Source organism: Leopardus geoffroyi, chromosome C1 (assembly GCF_018350155.1).
Source record: "Leopardus geoffroyi isolate Oge1 chromosome C1, O.geoffroyi_Oge1_pat1.0, whole genome shotgun sequence".
NCBI lineage: Eukaryota > Metazoa > Chordata > Mammalia > Carnivora > Felidae > Leopardus > Leopardus geoffroyi.
The window spans coordinates 186605615-186629571 of NC_059328.1; the positions used below are offsets into that span (position 1 = coordinate 186605615).

At 42.2% G+C, this 23957-nt stretch overlaps 1 protein-coding gene across 14 annotated transcripts in view; it reads left to right on the forward strand.

Moving 5' to 3' along the window:
• The window catches only part of SPATS2L (spermatogenesis associated serine rich 2 like), a 167482-nt gene that overhangs the window by 126260 nt on the left and 17265 nt on the right, over positions 1–23957 (forward strand). For 9 of the 14 annotated variants that reach the window (XM_045480662.1, XM_045480671.1, XM_045480661.1 and 6 more), the window contains 2 exons: positions 3439–3645; positions 4994–5129. In XM_045480662.1, coding sequence (XP_045336618.1) covers positions 3439–3645; positions 4994–5129 — 343 coding nt within the window. The remainder of the gene's footprint in view (positions 1–3438; positions 3646–4993; positions 5130–23957) is intronic. The other 5 variants (XM_045480667.1, XM_045480668.1, XM_045480669.1 and 2 more) reach the window with 1 other exon arrangement.

The window sequence follows — 23957 nt, forward strand, 5'->3', positions numbered from 1 at the left end:
GGAAGATATACACCATGTGTGTTAGGATTTGATAAATATTTTTAACAAAGGGAAGGCTCAGGTGATAGTTAAATTCAAAAACATTAAAGCTTCTAAGAGCCATTCTTAAGATTAAACTAAAATATATAAAAATTAAATTGTATATAATATTTATTGAAATCTGGGCAGATTGGGTGTTTCCAGAGATAACGTTTCCTTCTAAGATGTAACTACTTGGGTTCAAGTATTTGATAAATATTGGATAAAGTCACAGCCAGGGACACATATCAAACTAGGCTCCATCTAACTAGAAGGGTCCCAAGCATGGAAAGTACCAAAGTTATGCTGATTCATTCATTCATTTTTTCAGTACTCATCATGGTACCTACTATGCACCAAGTATGTAGTGATGAACAAGACATATATCACTCTGTCACCACTTATCTCATGTAGAAATTGCAGAGGATATTTTAAGGTTTCACTAAAATCAATACTCTCTTAGCCTAGAATTAATAGTGATTGCAGATTTTAGACCAATAATCTCACGCTCCTTCTGATTTAGATTAATGCTCCTCAGTAGAAATATAATGTGAGCTACAGATGTAATTTTTAAATTTCTAGCAGCCACATTAAAAAAGTAAAAAGAAACTGGTAAATTAGATTGGGTAATATATTTTATGTAATTTAATATACACAAAATGTTATTATTTTGACATGGTCAATATTTTTTAAATTATCCAAGAAATATTTTTAATTCAGCACATCTCAATTTAGGCAAGCCACATTTCAAGTGTTCAGTAACCACATATAACTAGTGACTACCTTGTTGGACAGGGATAGGAATCAACTCTTGGTAAGCTACAGGCTGGTGAAGTTTACAAGTAGATTCCAGAAAGATAAAGAACCGATGGTACTTCTGGCCATAATGTTAGAGGGAAATCACTGTATTCAGGAAAGAACCCCCATTGTTCTGTTGCTAGAAATGTCAGGATTCGTGGTTAAGATGAACCTAATTCTGTTATAGCTGAGTAACTCACCACCAGCTTTTATGTGAAAGAGCCCCAGAGCTTTACTATATTTGGAGACAGATCTGTACAGCCAACGTGCAAATACATCCAAGTCATCTTTGAGAATTTCAGATCTTCCCAGTGTTCAGCGATTTCCACCAATAATGAGACAGCTTTTCAGGACCCTAAAAAAAACCCTGCTACTCAGATTTCTCAATGGGTATTTGTTGGATGAATGATGAAACGAAGCAGTAGCCCACATACCAGTTCTCTGAGACACAAACAAAATATTTTCAGCTCTAGGTCACTGAACTCATGCTCATTTGCATGCTTGCCTTCGATTTAAAATTCTAAAGCATCCAACAGAATAATTTTTTCCCTTCATTCTAAGGTCATTATTTCCATTAGGCTATAATACAAATCCCCTTATTTTCAAGAATAAGACTAATTTACTACACTTTGCACAATAAGCTATATTTTAGATTCTCAATTTATACTATTTCACCAAGGCTGAATCTTCTCTATGATTTAGAGAGGGAGTGAGTTGGAGCCAGCCTGTCCTTAATCACAATTTTAACAAAACATTTACAGACTCATCAAAAAATTAGTTTTCCATCTTTTCCAGTAGAGTTTCTCCAGGTGGGTAGTGCCATCCACCTTCACCCCAACAGAATCGCCTGGCAAGTAGAGTCATGGGCCCACTGCTGAATCAGAATCCCTGGATGTGTTGTCCAGGAATTTGCATTTGTAACAAGCACTGAGGGAGAACTCACACACACTAAATCTTGACAACCACTGCCCTGCCCTATTCTGAAGTTCTCCTTTAGTATACATAAAGATAAAATTGTATACTACCATTTAAATCTGTTTAAATCTGTTTACTACCATTAAGTACCATTTAAATCTGTTTACCATTTAAATCATTGCTGGAGGAAATGGTGTTTTCAGTATTTAACTTGTTCACTGCCTTTGCTGAACATTTCATTGTGTAATGTAATTTACCTTTAAAGAGTATTCATCATTCAGACCATAAAATGTATGCTGTGCTTTCTTGATATATAGATTATGAATGATGGATTCAAGTAAAGTCAAATTTACACTTGTCTTAAATGGGCTAATGTCTAAAATCAAATTGACTAAGACCCAGATCATATTCTTTTGCACTTTCTGAGTACAGTCTATAATGTTTGTGACAAGTGTTAGAAAAAATGTTCTTTGTTCTTTGTTTTTGTTTTCCTATGAAATCATTTTAAGAGTACTTTAATTCAGTCACAATTTTACAGATAGCTATTGAGCCAGACACAGTACTAGGCTTCAGAAATGAATCGGATTTCAGTATTTGACTTCAAGGGAGTCCTAGCCTCCTCAAGGCAAGGATGAAGGGCAGACACGTAAGCCTTGTGTTAAAATACAAGGCAGTAAGTTTTTAAGAGGCAACATGAGAGCAGAGAGAAGTGAGGCAGGGTGAAAGGGGCTGGGATTCATAGAGATGACGTTGTGCGCTGTTTGAAAGTGAGCCACAGTCAGCCAGAAAAGTGAAGTCATTCCTACAGGCTCATGCAGGACATAGGGAAGCTCAGAACATTGGTCTCCTGGGTCTAAACCTGCACTCTTTCTACTACACTCAGCTTTCTCTAAGAACCTAGCCTTCAAAACATGCTGGCTTCCCTTTTTTTACACCCATAGCTTTCTCTGGTTGTGAGTAAGATGTTAAGGGTGATACATTTCCTTCTCAGGCCACTAAGGTGCCATTTAATTCACTCCAGCAATAACTAATAGAAACCTACCTTTAAAAGATGCTGAAAGCAATGTGCTGCTAATTTATTGCTACATCTATTAAAGCTCCAGAGAGAATTTGACTCCCTAGATTTTAAATATAGTTGAGATATTATGATGTTTCCCAATTTAATCCCTCCATAAATTAAGTGAAATGATTATAGTACCTGTTGTCACTTCATTCTTGCCCTATCTCCAATCACTCTTCTGCCTTCATTAATTCAAAATAAAATACTACAAGACATTAATGTAGCGCTTGGAGATAGGAGGGCTGCATTTTTATAGCCTCCATATGAAATCATACTTAAAGATGCCTATACCTTTACTGAATGGGGAAAAAAATCTTCTCATCTCCTAATAAATAACCTTTGTTATGAGTGAAGAAACCAAGGCTCAGAGATGTTAAGTGGCTTGGCCCAGGGTCACCGTGCAAGTAATTACCAGAGCCAAAACACCCACCCCAGGTCTACCAACTCCCAAGTGCAAGGCTCTATTTTCTAGTACATCCTCAAATCTTCTAGAGATTTTATTAAAACAGTTTCCTCACTGCTTGCAATGAAGGACATTGTTGCCAACATGTAAACAAAATGAAAATCTTGGCACCCGCCCCCCATCACTTTCTCATCAGTGTTTTTAGCTTATCACTTCACAGTCATTATTTGGTGTTTTCTTACAGAAGGCAACAGACCACTGCAACAGAAACTGTCCTTAGATGGGAACCCCAAACCTATACATGGAACACCAGAGGGGTCAGATGGCCTACAGTGGTCAGCTGAGCAGCCTTGTAACCCAAGCAAGCCTAAGGCAAAAACATCTCCTGTTAAGTCCAATACCCCTGCAGCTCATCTTGAAATAAAGCCAGATGAGTTGGCAAAGAAAAGAGGTAAAGTGATTTCTTTTGCACAAATGATTCAACCTATTTTACACACACAGAGAAGTGCCAGAATGATAGAACTTTCCAAAAGCTGCTTAGTGAAGAGAGATGCACATGAAATTGCCTTTCTTTCTGTGACCAACATAGATTGAAAAGTAGATGTGATTCCTCCCATATAAATCAAAGGTCTCGAGTGTTTAAGAGGAATTACATCCCCTTTCTCTGCCTCTCTGTGGTCATTCTTCTCTTTGTAGGCATGGATAAATTTGCACCACAAATACTTTCTACCCTAATGTCTTAGGAAGCAAATGTTAATGCAGGAGCTCTTTTAGTAACTTGAATGCTGAATGTTTCCCAGACACACATGTTCTTAACTTGCATTGAATGAAGATGAATCCAGAAGCTGATGATGTCTTCTTTAGATGATCTTCTTCATGTAAATTCAGTTCTGTGTTAGAACCTTCAGACAATGTAACACCGAAAGAGGGTTTTATATCTGACACGCTATATTTTTATTATTTTTTGAGCTTTGCTATACTTTATACATAACTGGTATTAAAAATGAAAGGGGATAAATCACTTCCTTTCTGATTCCCAGCAGATTAAATAATATTCTTCTCCTTCAGCCTTAGTTGTGTCTGATTTCCTTGGCTTTGGTTTGATATACTTCCTTACTTTTCTGGAGGGAGATTTCTTTCTTCTAAGAAACATGGCCTTGTTGGGATAAGTACAATCCGCCTATTCGCACTGTACTATCTGTACACCTTGGTGACGGTTTCAGGAAGTCAGGCAAGATTGGCGCCTCCAGAGCAGCTTTCAGTGCTGTTGCTCTAATTACAGGGCTGGCTCAGGACTGATGGGCCAGAGCCAGCGTACCTGGCACCAATGCTCCGTCCTCTCTCTAGCTCATTTGTACCTCTCCCAATCTCCATGTCATTTTCCTCATCCAAAAGCCCTGCTGGCTTCTAACCACACAGAGTGGTGAGAGCCAGCAGCACAAATGGTCTTTAGACATATCAGATTCTAAGAAACTGCAGTTCGTGATAGAACATGATGATCAGAGCCTCTTTCCAAAGCACAGAGGAGACACGTATGCCCAGAATGGCCCACCCACAGAACCCACTGGTAAAATCACAGCAGTCTCAGGGGCCATACATATCCCCACTGTGGATTTTTAAAACTCTGGGTTATAAACATATAAACATCTTCTTGACAGAACTTTTTTTTTTTTTCATTGAGAAACAAAAGATAAATCTCTTATTAGGGGGTGGGGTGAGTTAGCTGCTTTTGTCACTGTTGCTATTTAGCTCACAAGTAAAAAGATAATTTAACATTTTTTTCATGACATTACTTGTAGGCCCAAACATTGAGAAATCGGTGAAGGATTTGCAACGCTGCACTGTGTCTCTAACTAGATATCGTGTCATGATCAAGGAAGAAGTGGATAGTTCAGTGAAGAAGATCAAAGCTGCCTTTGCTGAATTACACAACTGGTAAGTAATTCGACTTAGAAACTATAAACTTGTGGCACTTGAGCTGTTCCTACAGGTAAAAGCATCTGATGGAAAACATTGTTTATTTAATGCATAAACATCACAGAACAACTCCTCAGTGAATTTTTTTTAAGTCCTATAGGCAGAGGCATATATCTTGGGAATAAAAATGAAGGGAAAGTGTTTGAAAAGAAGAAACCTGATACACATAATTCATTGGAGTCTGAAGTTGGCCCCAAAGTATATGAATGATGTAGAACACAACCTCAACAAACGATATTTTTGACAAATCCCTGGGAAGCCAATATCATGAGTGATACTGAGAACAAATATTTTCCGGCTTTATCATTATAAAATAAGAAAGACTCCCTTAACAAAACTCGGAAACATCTTAGGCAAGCTGAGTGATAGAATCCCATTCTGGGGTGTCTTGAAGGCTGGAATTAAGAAATGGTACTCTGGTGTGGCTTTGGTCCTGCCCTGCCCTGCTCTGCAACTGACGCTGAAAGAAGGCATCTCTTTGAGCCATGTATGTTTGCTCATGTCCACAGCTGCAATGAAATATCTCCTGGTAAAGGTTAAGTTATTATAAGTGGGAAACCTTCTTAGTGTATCAGTCAAGACTTTTTCAGTTTCAAGTGATGGAAACCCAAGTCACACTAGTTAATGACAAAGGAGAATTGTTTGGCTGATGTACATGAGAAATCCACAAGATTCTTTTAGGTGAATTTGGTTCTAAGCCTAAATTATGCTATGAGAATTCAGTTTCTCTCCACCTTTCTCCCTTTCCCCTTCTCACCCTCCTTTCCTCTCTCTCTCCTACAGTCTCCTGGTTCTGCTTATCCTTGGCTTGATTCTTAGGTATGATCTCTCCATGTGGTAGCAAAGATGACCCCCAAGCAGCTCCAACCTTACATAATCCTTAGTTCCTGTGATCTGAGAGAGAGCTTTGTCTCTAGTGTTCCAACAGAAATCCAGGGGCTAATTTGCACTGGGTGGGTTGGGTCAATCTCCTGTCCCTAAACTAGTCACTGTGGCAAGAGGGACAGGGTCTTCCCACTAGCTAGGCTGGGTCCTGTGCCTACCACAGAGTTAGTGGTGGGGTGAGCCCCACCTGAACCCCATGAACTGAGAGTTGAAAATCACTGGAGAGTTCCCCAGAGGAAAATCAGGGTGCTAAAAACAGAAAAACGTGTCTGCAGTGCCCAGGCTCACATGTGTTCTCTGTATCTCATTGGCCTCCCATGATTCTAGAATTTGGTCACATCTTCTGCATGGTTTTCCTTTCCAAGTCCTTTCTTTGACATAGATGTGCTTTTTAGCAGATTATAGTTGTGTAAAACCAAGGATTACACTTAACACAATCTAAAATTCTTGAATTTTAAACCATCTGCTATGTATAAGATCCCCATGTGCATAAGATACCAGAAACTTGAAAGAAAACCATCTCCTTCGGTTATCATTCAGTGAGGAATCACTTACCCTCCACCCAGTCACGTCATCTCGACCTTAGTGGAACTCTTCTCTGTTTGATCAGACAATAAACCAAGTAATTGTTCAAAGTAAACTCCAAGATTATGTTTGAAAGTACTTAGAGAACATAAAGATGCTATACAAATGAAAGGTGTTATTATGATGGTTGGTTTTTAAATTTTACAGTTCTATGACTTTTTTAAATCTATCCTTAAATTACCCTAATATACATAAGTGCACTCAACTTCCAGGCCTGTTTTCTAGAGCCAGAGTCAGCAAACTTTATCTATAAAGGGCCAGCTAGTAAATATCTGAAGCTTTACAGTCTGCAAAGTCTCTGTGCAACTACTCAGCTCTACTGTTATGGCACGAAAGGCAGTGGGCCAGATTTGGCTTGTGGGGGTCGTAGTTTGCTAGTCTCTGGAGGCATTAGTTAACTATTCAGAGAAGACCACTCTGTCTTACTCTTTTGTGTGGCATTTTAGAGTAAACTCTTCTTCTGAGGCCTCTGTATGATACCTTCCATCTGAGTGACTCACACTAATTGACAAAGTGTAGCAGTGACCTCAAATTACCTCTCTCCTCCAGCTGCTCTGAGTACTTTTTTTTATTTCCTTAGTAAAATGAATACCACATGGGTCACGAGACATCTCGAGATTTATAACAGACTCTTTGACTGTTTCACTCCTCGAGATCTGAAAGTGTGGGGCCAGGAAAGTCAGCACCCAGAGAAGTTGTGTATCTTTTCTCTGCTTGTAATTCACATTTTGTTTTAAACTGATGGGTAAAGATCACTCCTGAATGAGCTCTACTAAGCAGTACTGCTGCTTAAAAGTCACCTCTTAACAAATGGCACATTTCCTCCAAACTGAAGACGAACAAATATAGATTAACCATTTTTTAACATGCTGTTGCTACAAAATTAGTAAACAGCAGCACTTGTTTTGTTATCTAACCTTTAATAAAATGATCCCAAAATAATTACATATATATTAACTTAAAAATAAAACAAAAGTAATTCTTTTTAATAGGCCATTAACATACATTTCTACCAAATGGAAAAACTTTACCTCTGTTCCAAGTTAGCCTGCAGCCCAGCCAACATGGTGATTTACTTGAATAACTCCCTTTTGTTTTCTGAGGGGGAAAAAGGGATGAATTTTAGGGATTTTGGCACTCGTTAAAAAAAAATAGCGGATCACAGAATTGAAGAAGGCAGCTTACATGTTTTAAAAAATGCAGCTTTCCTATTGGTGGTGAAATCATGGACCCCAGGCATTAGAGAGACTTGCGAATGCAGTGCTGTTCGCATGTAAACCTCAGGATCACATTGTAAGGCACATCCAGATTTGGAAAATGTGGGACAAGTCTTCCAGAGAGTTCCAAAATGAATGCTGGTTCAGGGACAGATGTTAACTCACCTGGTACGCAGCGACATCACACTTTTGGTCCTTCTGTCCTTACTCCGGGCCATCCGGTGCTCTCACCGAAGCATTCAGCAGGCATTGTGTGTAGTTTAGAAATAAAAAGAAACTCTCAGGTAAGAAATTCTGAATATTCGCTTTGCTGCCCAGCTTCAGGAGATGAATCCTGCCTGATCAGATTCCCCAAAGCCTGCTGGGATTCATGGGAATGGTGATTTTGGGGGGCTGGGAAAAAGTACTGCTTGCACGTGCTCAGTACCCAGCGGGCACGCATCAGAACGAGATGAACCAAATGCTTGTCCTTCCCAGTCTGGCTGTGAAGAATACTTTTTTCAGTGCAGTTATTGAAGAAAACCATTAAGTAGCTAAATTATAATATCAAAGTGGGCATTTGGCCAGGACACAGTTACATAGGGCTAAATGACCATTATGTGGATCATTCTCTTTTCCCAGAAAGAATCGGGGATTTGAGAGGGCAGCAAAGATGACACGGTGATCCCACACTGTCTTAACAGAAAATAAATTTTGCAACATGAGTGTCTATGAAAAGTCACATCAGGAACTAACATGAAACAGCTGGTTTCCTTTCTATATGATTGGCCCCCTACCACAACTGGAAAATACTCGTCCTTTGGAATCATAGCTGCCAGATTTAATTGGTTTGTGTGCAAACTAGTCTAGTTTCTCATCACAAATTTGTGTGTGTGCGTGTCCGAGTTGATGGTGAAGGCTTAAAATGAACAATAAACATTAACTTCAAAAAACATCAAGGCAGGAGAATAATACTTGATAGCTGTGCCATATGCCGGGGGAGAAAGCATTCCAGAATAGAGCTGTAAAAATTGCTAGGTGCTATTGTCAATTTAACATCTAATTAAAAGCACTCCTAAAAGGAAACGGAAGATGGTGATGAGCCAGAGGGTAGAACGTGTGCTGGGGATGGGGTAACAGGGCCATAGGGAATGGAGGCTGGAAGGGACAATATTTTTAGGCTGCTTTGCTTCCATACAGGAAAGGGAAATCAAAGCATGATTCCTGTACAGTGTTCTTACACCTCATGTTTATTTTTTCCTGAAGTGGCGCCAAGTCGTACTTAAGCAGAATTTGGAGTAGGCCAGTTCCAGCCCTGGCCCCCCAGCCCTTGCCTTCCTCTTTCTTCGCCTGCTTTCTCTCCACTGTGAGTGTCCTCCCTCCCAGCAAAGACAGGTGAACCTCCTGCAGCTCCTCACAGGCCGGGGGCTCCTCCCCACACCACTGGCTACCAGATGAACTTGTAATGGGGTCCCCGTATCGCGTTCCTTTTTTCCATATTAACGGTTGAAACTCACTGTTGTGTCACTGATAAGCTCATCCTTTTGATGACCATGGGTCCTCCTTCCCACAGTGACATATTTTTATGCTCGCAAGTGTTAACCAGAGTCTCTTGAGACTCTTCTCCATCAGCCGAAAGAATAACCCTATAAAAGTGAGAATTTCAGGCAGAAGAAAAAGCCATTCTGAGATTAAGTGTGTCTGCTTCCGTCATCCCTCAAATTCCACTCCACAAAGGGGGCTTCTCATCTGCTGTGGAAGCTTCGCTGGTAGCCGTGCAAGACCACACATAGACCACAGGGTGGTCAGCTGGGCGGCCCCGCATATGGACCAGATAGCATCACTGTGACATTTGAAACATCATGTCCTTTTTCCAAGGGCTCCCGAAGGGGAAATTGCCAGTGGAGACTTTAAGAACAAGCAATGCAACAATGTGCCATGTACTCCCAGTTTGCTGCTCCTTGGGTGCCCGAATAATGTAAAAATATTGGCACATACCACCTTGGAACTGCTTCAGTTTGAGTCCAAATAAGACCAATTTTCTTCCCTTGAAGGTTTACACATAGCAGGATTCTTTCCTCCTGCTGTTTCTCCAGCAGTCCTGGGCTGGTTCTCCCCACCATCCCCCCCCCCACCACATTCCCCAAACTTTTAGCTGATTTTTGGTCAATACCTGGCTTCCCATTTAATGCTAAGAGCCTGGTTTCCCCAGGACGTTCTCTTTGTGAATAACCGAGCATTGACTGAAAGATCATGCTTGTAAATTAATATTTACTTCTCTCCATACCGAAGTATATGTGTGTACACTGTAATTACAAGCTCTGAGAGAGCACTGTGGTCACCCTTCGCCTAGGTGCCACCAACAGAGATGTGGATGCCACTGGTCTGACGGGGACTCCGGAATAGGCTGTTGCTGTTTTTTTTAAAGAACTGCGGGTGATTCTTCTGTGCCTCTGTGGTTGAAAACCACTGGTTGAGAGTCATACAGAGGGAGTGGTACATCTGGGGCTAGCGCACTATTCTCAGCTGGATGCGTTTGCCCCCCCCGGGAGACCGTTGGCACGTCTGGAAATCATTTTGGCTGTCACAACTGCAGGAAGGGAGTGCTACTGGCATCTGGATACCCCTAAATATCCTACAATGCACAGAACAGCCCTCCCCTCCCAGCACCCATAACAAAGAATTATCTGTCCCAAGACATCAATAACACTGGGAAAGCCCAGGCAAGAGGAGAGTGAGAGGAAGAGTCCATCAGTCCTTCTACAGGCCCTGCTGTGGCTCCTTGAAGGAGGGACCGGGGTTCCTCCCCTTTGCTGCACCTCTGAGTATCTATCTGCCCCTCTCTCAGTTGCCCTCCTAACCCACTGCTGGAAACCTGAGAGAGGAAATTTCCTTTCCAGTCATTTCCATACCCAAAAAAACATAACCATAGTGTCCTCTTCTTTTCAAGGAAATTTTAAATGTAAGCTTTCTAACTATACATTTTACAGGTTAAATTACATTTTTGTTTCCTTAAGACCAGAAAAAACAATTATGTTGAAATGTAGAAAATTGAGGGCTTTGCTTTTTGTCTATTTTGCATTAGAGAATTCAACTCAGTCCTTCGGAGAGAATGGAAAAATTAAGAACCAAAGGTTGCAGCTAACAACAGGCAGTCCCTTTCATTAGCCATTCTGTCTCTACCTGAGTCTTTTTCTCATTTTGCAATAAAACCAATACCGCAGGGTGGGGGGTGGGGGAGCCGAGGATTAGGATGAAGATCTGAGGTACGTGAAGATAAATACAGTAGGGAATTGTTTCATTAAGTGTCTGTTTAAAGGATTATTATTTTTCTCTGGCTTCAGCCAGCCAGCAGTATTACTTGGTGCTCCTGGGCATACGTGGCCTGTGTCCAGCTACTGTAATGCCAGTGACATCCTCAAGTGTGCCAGCCCTTGAGCTATTTAAGCTGAATGAAAACAGGTCTCTTTGTGCCTTATGGTGCAGTTGTGGTTGAGCAAACACTTGGTGACTGTTTAATTAGGGGAATCATGGAAGTTGCGGCCGGCACTACGTATACCTCGATGAGTGAGGGTAGGAAAAATATGTGTTAGGTGAGGCAGGTTCTAGAATCAGAACTGTGCCACAGAACAGATGCTGTGACAACAAGCAGACTTGGTTTTTGAGTTCAGTCACATGGAAGATATTGACGTAAGCGTGGATAAGGGGTAGAGACTCCATTTTAAAACCATGGCTGAAGTGGTACGCATTCCTCTTGCACCGCGGAGCTCAAGAGTTCTGGAAGAGCGTGTTGTCCTTCTCTCCAGGCCATTCAACAGGGGATGTTTGTAATAGGATTCCCTGTAGGAGAGCTGACGTTGGGAACCTTTTCAGCCATTGTGATGTAATGATTTACAGACTTTGCTTCCCTGTTAAAATACCAGCAATGTGTTAAATGATTGCTAGATTTTGCCAACTCCTTAGACGTGTAATGAAGACAAAGTCAGGAGTCTGCGTTGTATTTTTTATGGTTTTTTAAAGAAATTTAATAAAAAAAAAAGTCTCTATGTCCTTTCTGCTTTGGAAATAAATATAATCTTCCCATTGATCAAAACCCATACCAACAAAGATTTTCTGACTAATCTCTTTCCTTCTCATCAGATGATTTTTCTAAGTGCCCACCTGCTTGCGACTTGTACAAAGAACTATACAACGGAAATTAAACAAGGCTGTTCCTCCTCCCCACACCCAATATTCGAGGTTATGCCAGCATATTAAAAGAACTCACAGTATGGAGATAAACATACACCTGCAAAGGATATCAAGAGGCAATGATGGAAGAGGCTAATAAATATATTTATGCCTCAGGAGAGCCATATGTATGGTTTTTGTTGCTGTCCTAGCTGACAAATTGCCCAGAATGACTCCTTTTCCTTACTCTGCACCAGTCCAATAAACAGAAATAAGCTCCGGCATCCATTCTGAAATTGTGAAAAGGGTAAATACCATAAACCACGGAGAAACTCAAGGTTCTTGTGACTTTGTGACTAAGGCAAGTCCCTGTGGTACACTGTATTTCAAATCTTGCCTCGTTTGTGAATATGTGTCATTCTAAATAGGTGTAGCTCACTCTTTGGAGGTGAAAGCTTCTTTTTTCCTATTTTCTCTCCTCCCCGAGGTTTTCCTCTACATTAGATGTTTCCCCAGGGCCACTGCAAGGACTGAGTGAATCAGTCGACATGAAGGAAGAGCAGGTTGATAAATTAAAAAAAAGTACCGGACTGGCCTTTTCAGTTGGGGATGGTCCCCAGGAAACCAGCATAAATAGCACCCTGTATTGATAGCCTTTCTGAGCTGCGTGTGTGATTACCTCCATTCGTTATGTTCGTCACACACTCGGCAGTGGAGGTCAGCTTCCCTTTCACCGCAGCCTTCTCTGTGAAATAACAGACCCACAATAAGAGCTGGAGGACAAGAAGTTGATTGAGATTTCAGCTTGAAATCTGAAAAGATTTCTGAATCTTTTCAGCAAAGGAAGGCTACGAATCATACCCACCTGGAAACGTGCTCCCGAATACAGGGTTAGTTTTCACCACAGAATAGAAATTGAAAAAGGAATTAAGCAAATTGTTCTCTCTGTACAATCCCATGTGGGAAGTATGTGTTGTGTGTGTGTGTATGTGTGTGTGTGTGTGTGTGTGTGTGTGTGTGTGTTTCACTCTATAGTATCATCTGTTTTCACTAGGAAAATAAGACAAATTTGTTCATGTATATTAGTATAAATATAAAATACAGTATAGTTTTCAAAGTGGGATATCCTAGATCACAACTTCAGAATGGATCTTAGAACTTATTTCTGTTTATTACACGGATATAGAATAAGACTGTAATCTCTGAGGGTGAGACTAAGGAATCATTCTGGGCAATTTGTCACCTAGGACAGCTAGAAATCACAGAACAGGCTGTGCCTGAAGTCATGTAACAGAATTGCTTATATGTCAGTTACGTTGTTCTTTCAGTGACTGTAAACTTTTGGTTCTTAGTAAGCCATATTATAACAAAAGTCACATTTTCCAAGGCTTATTAACCACGTAATTAGGAGGCATGGAGTATAGAGTTAAAATAGCGTTCTAATCTCAGCTCCACATATTCTAACCCTGAAGATGGTTGAGTTTCTTAACTTCTACTCAGGTGCAAAATGGGGTACTACTGTCACTATCTAGAGGTTTTATGAAGATTCGTGTACAAGATTCATGTACAAGGTATGCATTTCTCAGATTATTCTGGTAAATCTGTAGCCTGACCCATATAGGTTGGTTCTCTTCCCTTCCAGATAAGCATTTAGTAAATTTATTTCTCTCTGTACCAAGACGATGGGAAGAAGTTGTCCTTCTCCACTTTTCTGTTTAGCATGCAGTGGATCCCAGCTATGAGATATGGATATCTCAACACAAGTTTTTACTGTTCATTGCTTGATGAAGAGAGAAGTAAGGCAAAAGCCTTTTGACCCCTGATTCTGAATGGCCACCAGATCAACCCTCGTTCCCCCTTTCACACCTTGCCCTGCCTTCTCTCTGCTTTCTCTTCCCCTTTCTTCATTCACCCATCCAGTAGGGAGATAAATGTGTCGCGAGCTGGTGTTTCTCAAACTTTGGAATGCACAGGGGGCACCTGGGCCCCATTCCTAGCGACTCTGCTTCTGTGGGTGCAGGTGGAGCCCAGGCATCTGCATCTAATGAGTGCAGTGGGTGCCAGTGTACCTGGTCTCAGGACCACACTTGAAGAAACACTGCTAGTAATACTGAGGGATAGAAGATGACGTCTTTACAAAAAAGGTCCAAAGTCTAATGAGAGTGTACAGAAGCAAGCCGTGTGATGCAGTGTGGTGAAAACGGTTGGGAAGCACGCATGGGGTAGGGTTTCTGGCTGGCAGGGAAAGGGTCCACCACAGAGGTAATGCTGGAGCTGGCACTCGAAGTAAGGCTAGGAATTTGCCAGACTGAGAAGGGAGAGAGGATTCCATGCAGAAGAAACAACACAAGGAACCACAAGCATGAGAGACCCCGGTGCACTCTCTGGGAGGAGCACATTCCCTGGGTCTCATTCCATTAATAAATGAACGATGAGCATATCCCTCTCGAACCAGAAAACTTATTTGTAAGTCACATATGTATGCCACTGTTTAATCTGTATACTAGAAATGAGGAAAGTCTACTTTCTAAAATGAAGAGCAAAGTATATGAAGTTTAACATTTCATTTGTTACCCCCACTTGGGAAGCCAGAAAACCAGGGCAGGTGCTGGCATATGAGGCTGGAGGTGCTGGGCGGTGAAGAGCATCAGGTGCCCAGGTCCCCTTCTCATGCAAGAGCCCATCGGGAGGCCAGGAGCCATCTCCGCCAGGCTGGGGCCTTGGGCTGGATGTGGGCCAGCATTGCTGTGACTCCTTGTGCCACATCAGTCTCTTCCAGTTTCTGTTCCTCTTAGTTGTGTTCAACAACACTGATGGCTTCTGCATAGATGCCTCCCCTCCCAACCCCCCAGATTGGAAAGAAATGCAACAGTGTTCTGAGTGGTTGACTCTATTTCGGGTATGAAACGAAGAGATATTTTGCCTCATTTTGTTTTATTTTGAAATGTGTTTTATTTTATCCTGCTTTCTATATTTTCCAGCTTTTTAAATGAGCATGTAAAATGAAATTAAAATGTGAAGAATGTTAACTTTGTTCCTTAAATGGCACCCTTGTGCTATAAGACAGTTAACATCCACAGATAAAAGTTTGCTTTTTGTTCCAGAGTTAGTATCATTTTTTTTAATAAGGGGGTGGGATTAAATGATAATTTTTACAGCTATAGAAACTGAAATACAGTTAAGTTACTTTCCCTGAATAGTGATCCCCAGGGAAAGAAACAAAACTAAGAAATAATTAGCAAAGGTGCGCCTGGTAGCGTGCCTGGGTGGCTCAGTCGGTTAAGCGTCCGACTTCGGCTCAGGTTGTGATCTCACGGTTTGTGAGTTTGAGCCCCGCATCAGGTTCTGTGCTGACAGCTCAGAGCCTGGAGCCTGCTTTGGATTCTGTGTCTCCCTCTCTCTGTGCCCCTCCCCCACCTGCACTCTATGTCTCTCTCAAAAATAAATAAACATTAAAAAATTATATTAAAGGGGTGCCTGGGTGGCTCAGTTGGTTAAGCATCCGACTTCGGCTCAGGTTGTGATCTCACAGTTTGTGAGTTTGAGCCCCGCATCAGGTTCTGTGCTGACAGCTCAGAGCCTGGAGCCTGCTTTGGATTCTGTGTCTCCTTGTTTCTCTGCCCCTCTCCCACTTGTGCTCTGTCTCTCTCTGTGTCTCAAAAATAAACAAATGTAAAAATAAAAAGGGGGCGACTGGGTGGCTCAGTCGGTTAAGCGTCCAGCTGCAGCTTAGATCATGATGTCGCGGTTTGTAAGTTCAAGCCCCACGTCAGGCTCTGTGCTGACAGCTCTGTCTCCCTCTCTCTTCCCCTCCACCACTCACCTCTGTCTGTCTGTCTCTCTCTCTCTCTCTCATAAATAAACATTAAAAATTTTTAAGAAATAATTAGTAAAGATAAATTATATTATTAAATGAAATCATATGTAAAATTCTAAATGGAGGTATATAAGGAGTGTAGATTTTTCAGCTGAACGTGGGGTATTGCAGAATTTGTACAATTTACAGGATTTTGCAACTCTGATATCATTTTTAAAATTCCGAGAAGAAAAAGAATCCCTGTGTTTTTTTTTTCAATTAGCTATTTGCTTTTTGAGGAACCCTGGATTTTATACGTATTAGAAGTCATTCCTTATGCTAAAATCTGCACGTGTCTCATTCCACAAATGCACCTCACACAGTGTGATGAAATATTCATTGACTGTGATTTAAATCATTGTAGGATCCCAATATAAAATACAAAACTAAGAGATATTAACATTAACAGATAATATTACCTCTGATAAAAGAAACAGAACTGAAACGAGTTCAGCCTGATTGGCAAACTGAGTGCAGTTACTGCATTCATTGACAGCCAGAGGGATTTTAACTGCTTTATATTTTAAGTGTGATTCATGCTCAGAGGCACCATGCGCTGCTTTATTTCCCTGATAGTTCCAGTGACTAAGCAGCTTTCCAGAGGGCTGTCTCAGCTTACTCTACATGCTGTAGACATGTATGTTGGGTTTTGTTATGTTTGCCAAATAAAAGTGTGGGATTCAGGAAGTCTTTAGAAAGATCAGTTTGTCACCATGGCTGCATTCAGAAAAGAAGAATCCCAGTTTTCAAAAAGAATGCCACTTGTTGTAAAATCTAAACGTAAAAAGGTACCGAGTAGAATGTGACAGACCCCAGGATCCCTGTACAACTAAAGAATGCAACATAACCAGCTACTTAGTACTGAGCCTGGAGTGTAAGCGGCCACAGTGGGCGAGGAGTAGGGTTGGGGAGACATTTCTGGGGTAGACTTTAGAGGACGTGATCACGTGGGAAGAGAAGGAAAAGGAGTCACAGAAACTGGGTGAGTGACGATACCAGTGACCAGCTTCCAGGGCACAGGAGAGGGGACAAGATGGGGATATAGGGCAGGAAACATAATTTTCCCTCTACCCTTTTTGTTCTCGGCCAAGACCCCTGTAATAAAAGATTAATAAGAGAAAAACAAACAAGTTTGTTAACATGTGCACCTCATGTATACAGAGGAGATACCCAGGAGGAAGCAAGGAGCTCCCACGGTGGCTTAGAATTCAGAACTAAATACCATGTTAACAGGGAAAGGGGAGAGGGGGATACAGGCCTTTCAGGGGAGAGTAAGTGATTCTTAGAAAAGATGAGTGGGCCCTTAGAAGAACAGATGGAAGGTATGGTCATTTGTGACAAAGTGTGTCTGAGTGTGGTGTTGACTTCTAGGCTCCTCTCCCGAGACAGGAGTCAGCAATCTTACCTGGTTGGCAAAACTCCCCAGGAGGGGATTTATGACAACTGAGTTCCTTTGGAGGCTCCGCCTTCAGGCAGATGAGGGGAGTTCAGAGACAACATCTCCCTGCACCGGCTGTTTTTCAAGTGCCTGCAGCTCACAATCATCAGTACATCAGAGTGCCATATTTGGGGGTGGGGGGCATACTCTGCTACCCTTCAGGAAGCAGAACAGAGGAGGAACAGGGAATTGGCAGCATACAAGGTCACGGGTGCTGTTTGCAGGCACCTGTTGTAAGTGGTAGAGGTGCCAGTCTTCTGACCCTAGGAAGCCACACATAGTCTCACGGCATTTGTGGCTACCAAGCCAGGACAGAAGCTCTGTTGACAACAGCAATAGTTGAGAAATGGGTGAGCTGAAACCCTGGGTCCAAGAATTCCTGCTAGTACTTGGGGAGTTGGACTGGAAATGGTACCCATGGTAACAGTGTAGCGCACCTTAAATGTTTAATAAAGGTGGCACCTGGTGGGCACAGTCCTCTGACCCAGGAGAGGGGAAGTCACGGGCAGGACGGGCAGCCTCTTCCATCAGCGCTAGCTCCGCAGCTGAAGGCCCACGTGGCAGCCACCAGGCACTACGAGGCTGCCGGGAGCTCAGCTGGCATTCCTCTGGGCATTCACAGTTCCTACTCCAGATGCAGTAGGAGGGGGCACAGCCCACAGTGGCGGAGGGGATGATTTTACATTACTCTTTCTCTTCAGTGAAGAGAAATTCTTTCTCTCTCTTCAGTGAAAGAGAAAAATATACAAAGTCTGGCTTTCTGACTTTATCACTCATTTGCCCACTTTGTGCTCTTTGGTACAGGCCAGAAAGGCTGAAACATCACCTTCTTTCCCCCCAGCAGTTCCCACATTCCCGTTCTCTGTACTGGGGGGGGGGGGGGGGGAGGGGGGGACAGGAGGCTCTTCTGCAGGATTCTCATCCTGCCCCTCCTCTCCGCCCGCTTTATTCTGCTTGGCAGCTTAGGAGGTAAGCACTTCATCCACAAGAAGGTCCTGAAGCCAGATGGTCAGGGATCAGATGGTCTGGGCAGTTTCTCTCACCACAGCCTCCCTGAGGCAAACTCATGGCGATGAGCTGTGGTCTAGTTTTAACTCCTTAACATGGAGTCTGGCTGCTGTTGCAGGTTGATGTCTTGAAATTCCCTTTGAGATCCTGCTTTCGTTCCCCCGTACCCACCAGCAGGTTCTGCTCTCCAGCTTATCAGCCACTGACAGTCCTGTGGCTGCCTCCCCATCACAGCATCTTTATTGACGAAGAGCACTGGACTCAACGTGGTGCACCCAGCTTCCAAAGGAAGCCGTTTCGTCACTCGGTGTCTTAGCCTCTGGATTTAGAGAAGAGCCTTTCACAGAGCAGAAAATAATAAATCTCTTCTTGCTGAAGTGCCTCTCTGATTCTTTTTATTATTGTTATTATAAGTCCTCTACAGAAAAGAATCAAGACAGTGGAAACATTTTTATAAAATGACACTTTATCTCTGTGATTAACTATATAATAAACCATAAAGGCTTTGCCATGGTAATCTCCTCCTTACACCTTATTGCTTTAATAATAAAAGCTTTTTTATGGCAACAGAATAAAATTTTACTATCCAGACAGTTTAGATAAAATGAGAAGATGTGTTTTTGGAAGGATAAAGGGCACATCTGAAACATGTGAGGTCAGCATAGGTTTTATGTGAGCTCAGTTTATGTAAAACATGTTCAATGTGTCTTAAGTCTGGTGCCCACCAGAGGACTTTATCCAACCGTTTGAAGAACTTTTAGTGGTCAGTGAAAGGCTGAAGAGTTCTGTATTTCTGTCAAGTACAGAGGATTACAGTTCCAAAGCAAAAATGTTCAAAACCAGATGATTAGTGGGGGAAAGCACAAATTTCAATCATTTATTACCACCCTAATTTGCATACAGAATCATCAACTACCTGTTTTGATTCTGAGCCAAACCCTGTGTGGTTTGGTGATTATCATTGCACTTTTATTCATAAGCTTATGTCTCAAATGATTAGATTCCATCAGTGACAAAATTATATAAATTTTTGCTTAAACATGATTTATATGTAAGCACTACAGTATACCAATTAAAAAGTTTCATTATTGCTATCCCACGGGAAAAAAATGAATATGTTGTCTTCCTTCCCATTTATCACTATTGAGCAGTTTCTCTTTTTTTAATGTTTCAAGTTTTTATTTAAATTCTATTTAGTTAACATGTACTGTAATACGACTTTCAGGAGTAGAATTTAGTGATTCATCGCTTACATACAATACCCAGTGCTCAGCACAACAAATGCCCTTCTTAATGCCCATCCCCCCACCCACCTTTCCTCCAGTAACTCTCGGTTTGTTCTCTATAGTTACAAGTCTCTTATGGTTTGCTTCCCTCTTTTTTTTTCTTTCCCCCCGTGTTCATCTGTTTTGTTTCTTAAATTCCACATATGAGTGGAAGCATATGGTATTTAGCTTTCTCTTATTTTGCTTAGCATAATCCTCTGTCTCCCTCCACATCACTGCAAATGGTAAGATTCTTTTAATGGCTGAGTAATATGCCAGTGTGTGTGTGTGTGTGTGTGTGTGTGTGTGTGTGTGTGTGTGCACGCACACACCACATCCTCTTAATCCATCAGTCGATGGACATCTGGGCTATTTCCATAATTTGGCTATTATTACTATTGAGCAGTTTCTTGTCAAGCAACCCACAGTTGTCTAAGACCATAAAGTAGAAGTTTTTTAAACTCAGAGCTTCCCTGAAAAAGTGATAATTTTAGTGGAGACCTGCAGGAAGACTCACAGTTAATGAGGTGAAGAAAGGCAGGGTTGGGGAGGAGGGTTGTCTTCCAAAAGAGGGAAGGGCATGTGCCAAGGCCCTGTGGTGAGAAGAGAACAGAGCTCATACGTTCTGGGATTTCATGAAGCTTAAACAGGGTCATTCCAGTAAAGTGTTAGTGCTCTACTTGTTGTGCCTGCCACACAGTAAGCACTAAGGATGTGTCAGTTATGATCAGCTCTCTTTTTAAGGGAACTCAGGGCTGACGTCTTGTCTGCACAGGTATACCTAAAAAGCAAACATGTGCCCTTTCTGTTCCTAAGTAGGAATGTGGTCTGTGGCACTGCCTTTGATTTCTCTGTGACTCTTCAACTCTCTGATGTCATTTCTCTCAAGACCCTCCCTCCTGCCCTGCATATCTGGTACTCCAGATTACCTGCATATCTGATACTACCCTCTGTCCTTACCGGCCTGCAGTGTTTCTCATCAGGTGCACCCAGTGTATGTATCTGTCCTAGGACCTCTAAGAAGACCCAGTAGGACTCATGCAGGGCACTGATGAAAGTGCTCATGAAGCTGGATGTGACCTCAGGTCCTGAGGGCATTTGGAATTTTTTAGACACAGTCTTTCATACCCTTCCTTCGATCTGGTTCTCAGCTTGATGTAATGCTGGCTCCTCACTCTCTGACAGCCTGCTAGGGAACAGACTGGCCTTTACTATGAAATCCTCTTCACCCTCTGTATCTACTTCCCTTCCGCAATCCTGCTGCCTTGGAAGTGAAAGCCAAAGAAACCCTCAGGTGTATCTTACTGAGATTCTTGAGGGAGGTTTGGAGGGAGCTGCTTCAGTCTGGCACCTAATCCTGGTTTGCATTCAGTTCATGGGTTCTGAGCAGGGTCCTGACTCAGCAGAGATTCCTGGCTTGCCTTTCTGCACATGAGGTTTGAAAGCAGTCATACGTAGCAATGCTTGAATTACTAAGACGCTTGAGGACAGTCTTTTGTTGAAATACCCAGAGGAATGGAAGCATGGTTTGATGCCAACCTCACAGCTTTATCACACCCTCAAGTGGGCATTAAGCAGATTAACAATTTATTGTGAAAACCTTCATTCCTCCTGTTGGGCCCCAGAAGGCCCAAACTAACCACTGTATGAATATCCAGCTTTGTTATGCGTTAGACCTGGGGATGTGTGTTATACACAAAATGTCCATCTCGTAAACCCTCTGGGCACATAATTATGTTAACAAATTTAATCAACAAGAATTTACCATGATCTTGTAGCTAGTAAAGAAATTAGCAAAGGCCCGTTCCTCCACCATTCTCTCCTCCCAACACACACACACAGGCTGCAGGGTTCCCGGGTCTCGGCCTTGTTCCGGGACTGAATGCATGGGAGGACTGTGGGACCCTGCCCGGGCACTCCCCGTGCTGTGCTCCTCCCCCACCCATGGGAAGGCTAAGGACACCCACTCTTGTATTGGGTGCATGTATGTCCTTTAGTTATGTGTACCTTGTGTGCCCTCAGATCCCACAGACTCTAATTAGGACATTGGTTTCGGGTGGAGGAATTTCTTCTTGCCGTCATTTTCTTCCCTGACTGTCTGCTTTTTGCTTTTCCCCAGTAAATTTCGCAGGTCCTCTCCCCTTCCTCTCAGCTTTCCCCAAAAGACTGTAGGCTCCACAGGGATGGCAGGGGGCTTCATCCACAGCAGCATTCCCTGCCTCAACACCCTCGCTGGCACATGGCAGGCACTCAGCAAATACTTGTGCAGTGTGTGTGGTTTCTAGTGCTCTTTGTGGCACATTCCTGCACTGCCGTCCCAAACCTGTGCAATCCTGCTACGCTCCATTGCTTAAGAGAATGGAGCACAAGCTACCTGCAGGGCTCACATGACCTGTAGCCCATCCTTCAGCTGGAGTGTCCCTGCTCCTAAGTTCCTAAGAAGTGGTCCTGGACTCCTATTCATGTCCAGTGGAAGTCAAAAGCCCTCTCTAAGATTTGTGCCAGTTCCGGGGTTGAGGGTGGGCTCCACATTCTCACCCTCAGTCTGCCTTCCCGTCTGTTAAGCATCAAATTGACCCAAACGTGGAACCCAGCCACCTCCTCAGCTGACCATGTGTGTGTTCACTTGCGCACATTCAGACCGGCTGCACCAAGCACAGTGAAGATCGGGCAGTCCCCAGGGAGGCTCATATCACAGTCCTCACAGTGTACACCTTAGACTTCTGGCTCCCGGAAGTTCTTTTGCCCATCCCACTACTGGTGATTTCTCCCAGGGCCTTCACTCTGTACAATTCCCAGCCTTCTTGATGACTCTTCTCCCTCTCTCTTCTGCCTCTCTTTCTGTAGGGGCTAGAAATTCAAAACATTTTCTTAGGCAGAGTAGCTTAATCGCATTGTAATTGGGGCTCCTGAGTCCAGATTTCTAGGTTCTCCTCTTATCTCCCTAATAGCTCATCCATTAGCCTTCTTTTCCCTGAACTAATACAGAACAGCCCTCTCTGAGAGGGTTGTTAAAAACAAAAACAACAAATTGCTTGGCCTGTATTGGCTACATGTGAACTTGACAGAGAAGCTAAATATACCTTATAATCACAGGAGCATAAGCCTGTTGGCCTAACTCAGCATTTCATATGATTAATAAACGCTGGTTTATGACTAGATGGCCTTTGGAAAGAAATTCAAGAAGCTAGTGATGGTAATGGTGGAGACCTCCAAGGAAGGGAACTGAATAAGCTGGGACAGAGACAGGATAAAGACTTCCTTCTTTTGTATTCCCTGTATTTAAAGCACATTGACATCATACCTATTTAATGTCAATAAATAAGGTACAAGTATCCTGATGTGCTGGCTACACCAAAGTGATCATATCCAGTGACCTTAAGCCATATGCTTCATGGGGATAGTTGATATCCATACTTGATGGATTAGGCTTAGAGCCCAGCTCTGGAGAATGTGCCATTCACTCTACGCGTCAGTTCTTTCCATGAGGATTTCCTGGTTGGAAAGAGCTCAGCTTCTCGGCATACTGTCCTTGCTCTCCAGGTGTTCAGGTTACATCATCTGGATGAAGAGCCCCAGAACTCCTATAGATATATCCCTTCTTACCTTGACAGAGATTACAAAATATTACTCTTAAGAGGAAATAAATTTTCAAATCACTTTAAATTTTAAAAGTACACCCGATGGGGAAAAAAAGTACATCTGTTGAAACAGATAATAATTATGGAGATAACTGCAGTGTATTAAAGCATGTTAATTATGAGTTCATAATCAAACTATACAAACAAGCAAAAAAAAAAAAAACCTCATTGGTTACTTTGGGGGATGCTAAGGAACCAACTATCGTTTTGAAAACTGATACACCAGCATTTACCCTGCCTTACCTACTTAAACAGCATGATAACCCAAATAGCTGATAAGAGAAAGTTTCTCTTTGTGAAAGTCTTCCAGTAAATAAATGAAGGAGTGATAGAATTTGAATATGCCCTTTTTAAAACCCTGTTGATCTAGGCAACGATCATCAATGGCTAATATAAAAATGGAGATGTCCTTTGTATTTCCTATCAATTTGTTGTGAGATGGAGGAATCCAAATACATTCAGGTTTGGTTTTTTTTTTTCAAGAGGAATATTTATAACTGTGTTGTGTCATTATGTGTCTGCCGGTAGAAGCAGATAACAAGGTATTCTTCTCAGAAGAAAAAACAAATCTGAATCTAATCAGATTTCTGTATCTCATCACAAATTCATAGGAAAATTAAAAGAATGGGTTAAATACCCATGGAGATGTAGTCAGCAAAATTCAGACTGTGGATAGTGTAGCAGGACAAACAACCTGGTGTATTCAACAAATGAGTTGCAAAGAAGAAAAAAAAGATATGGG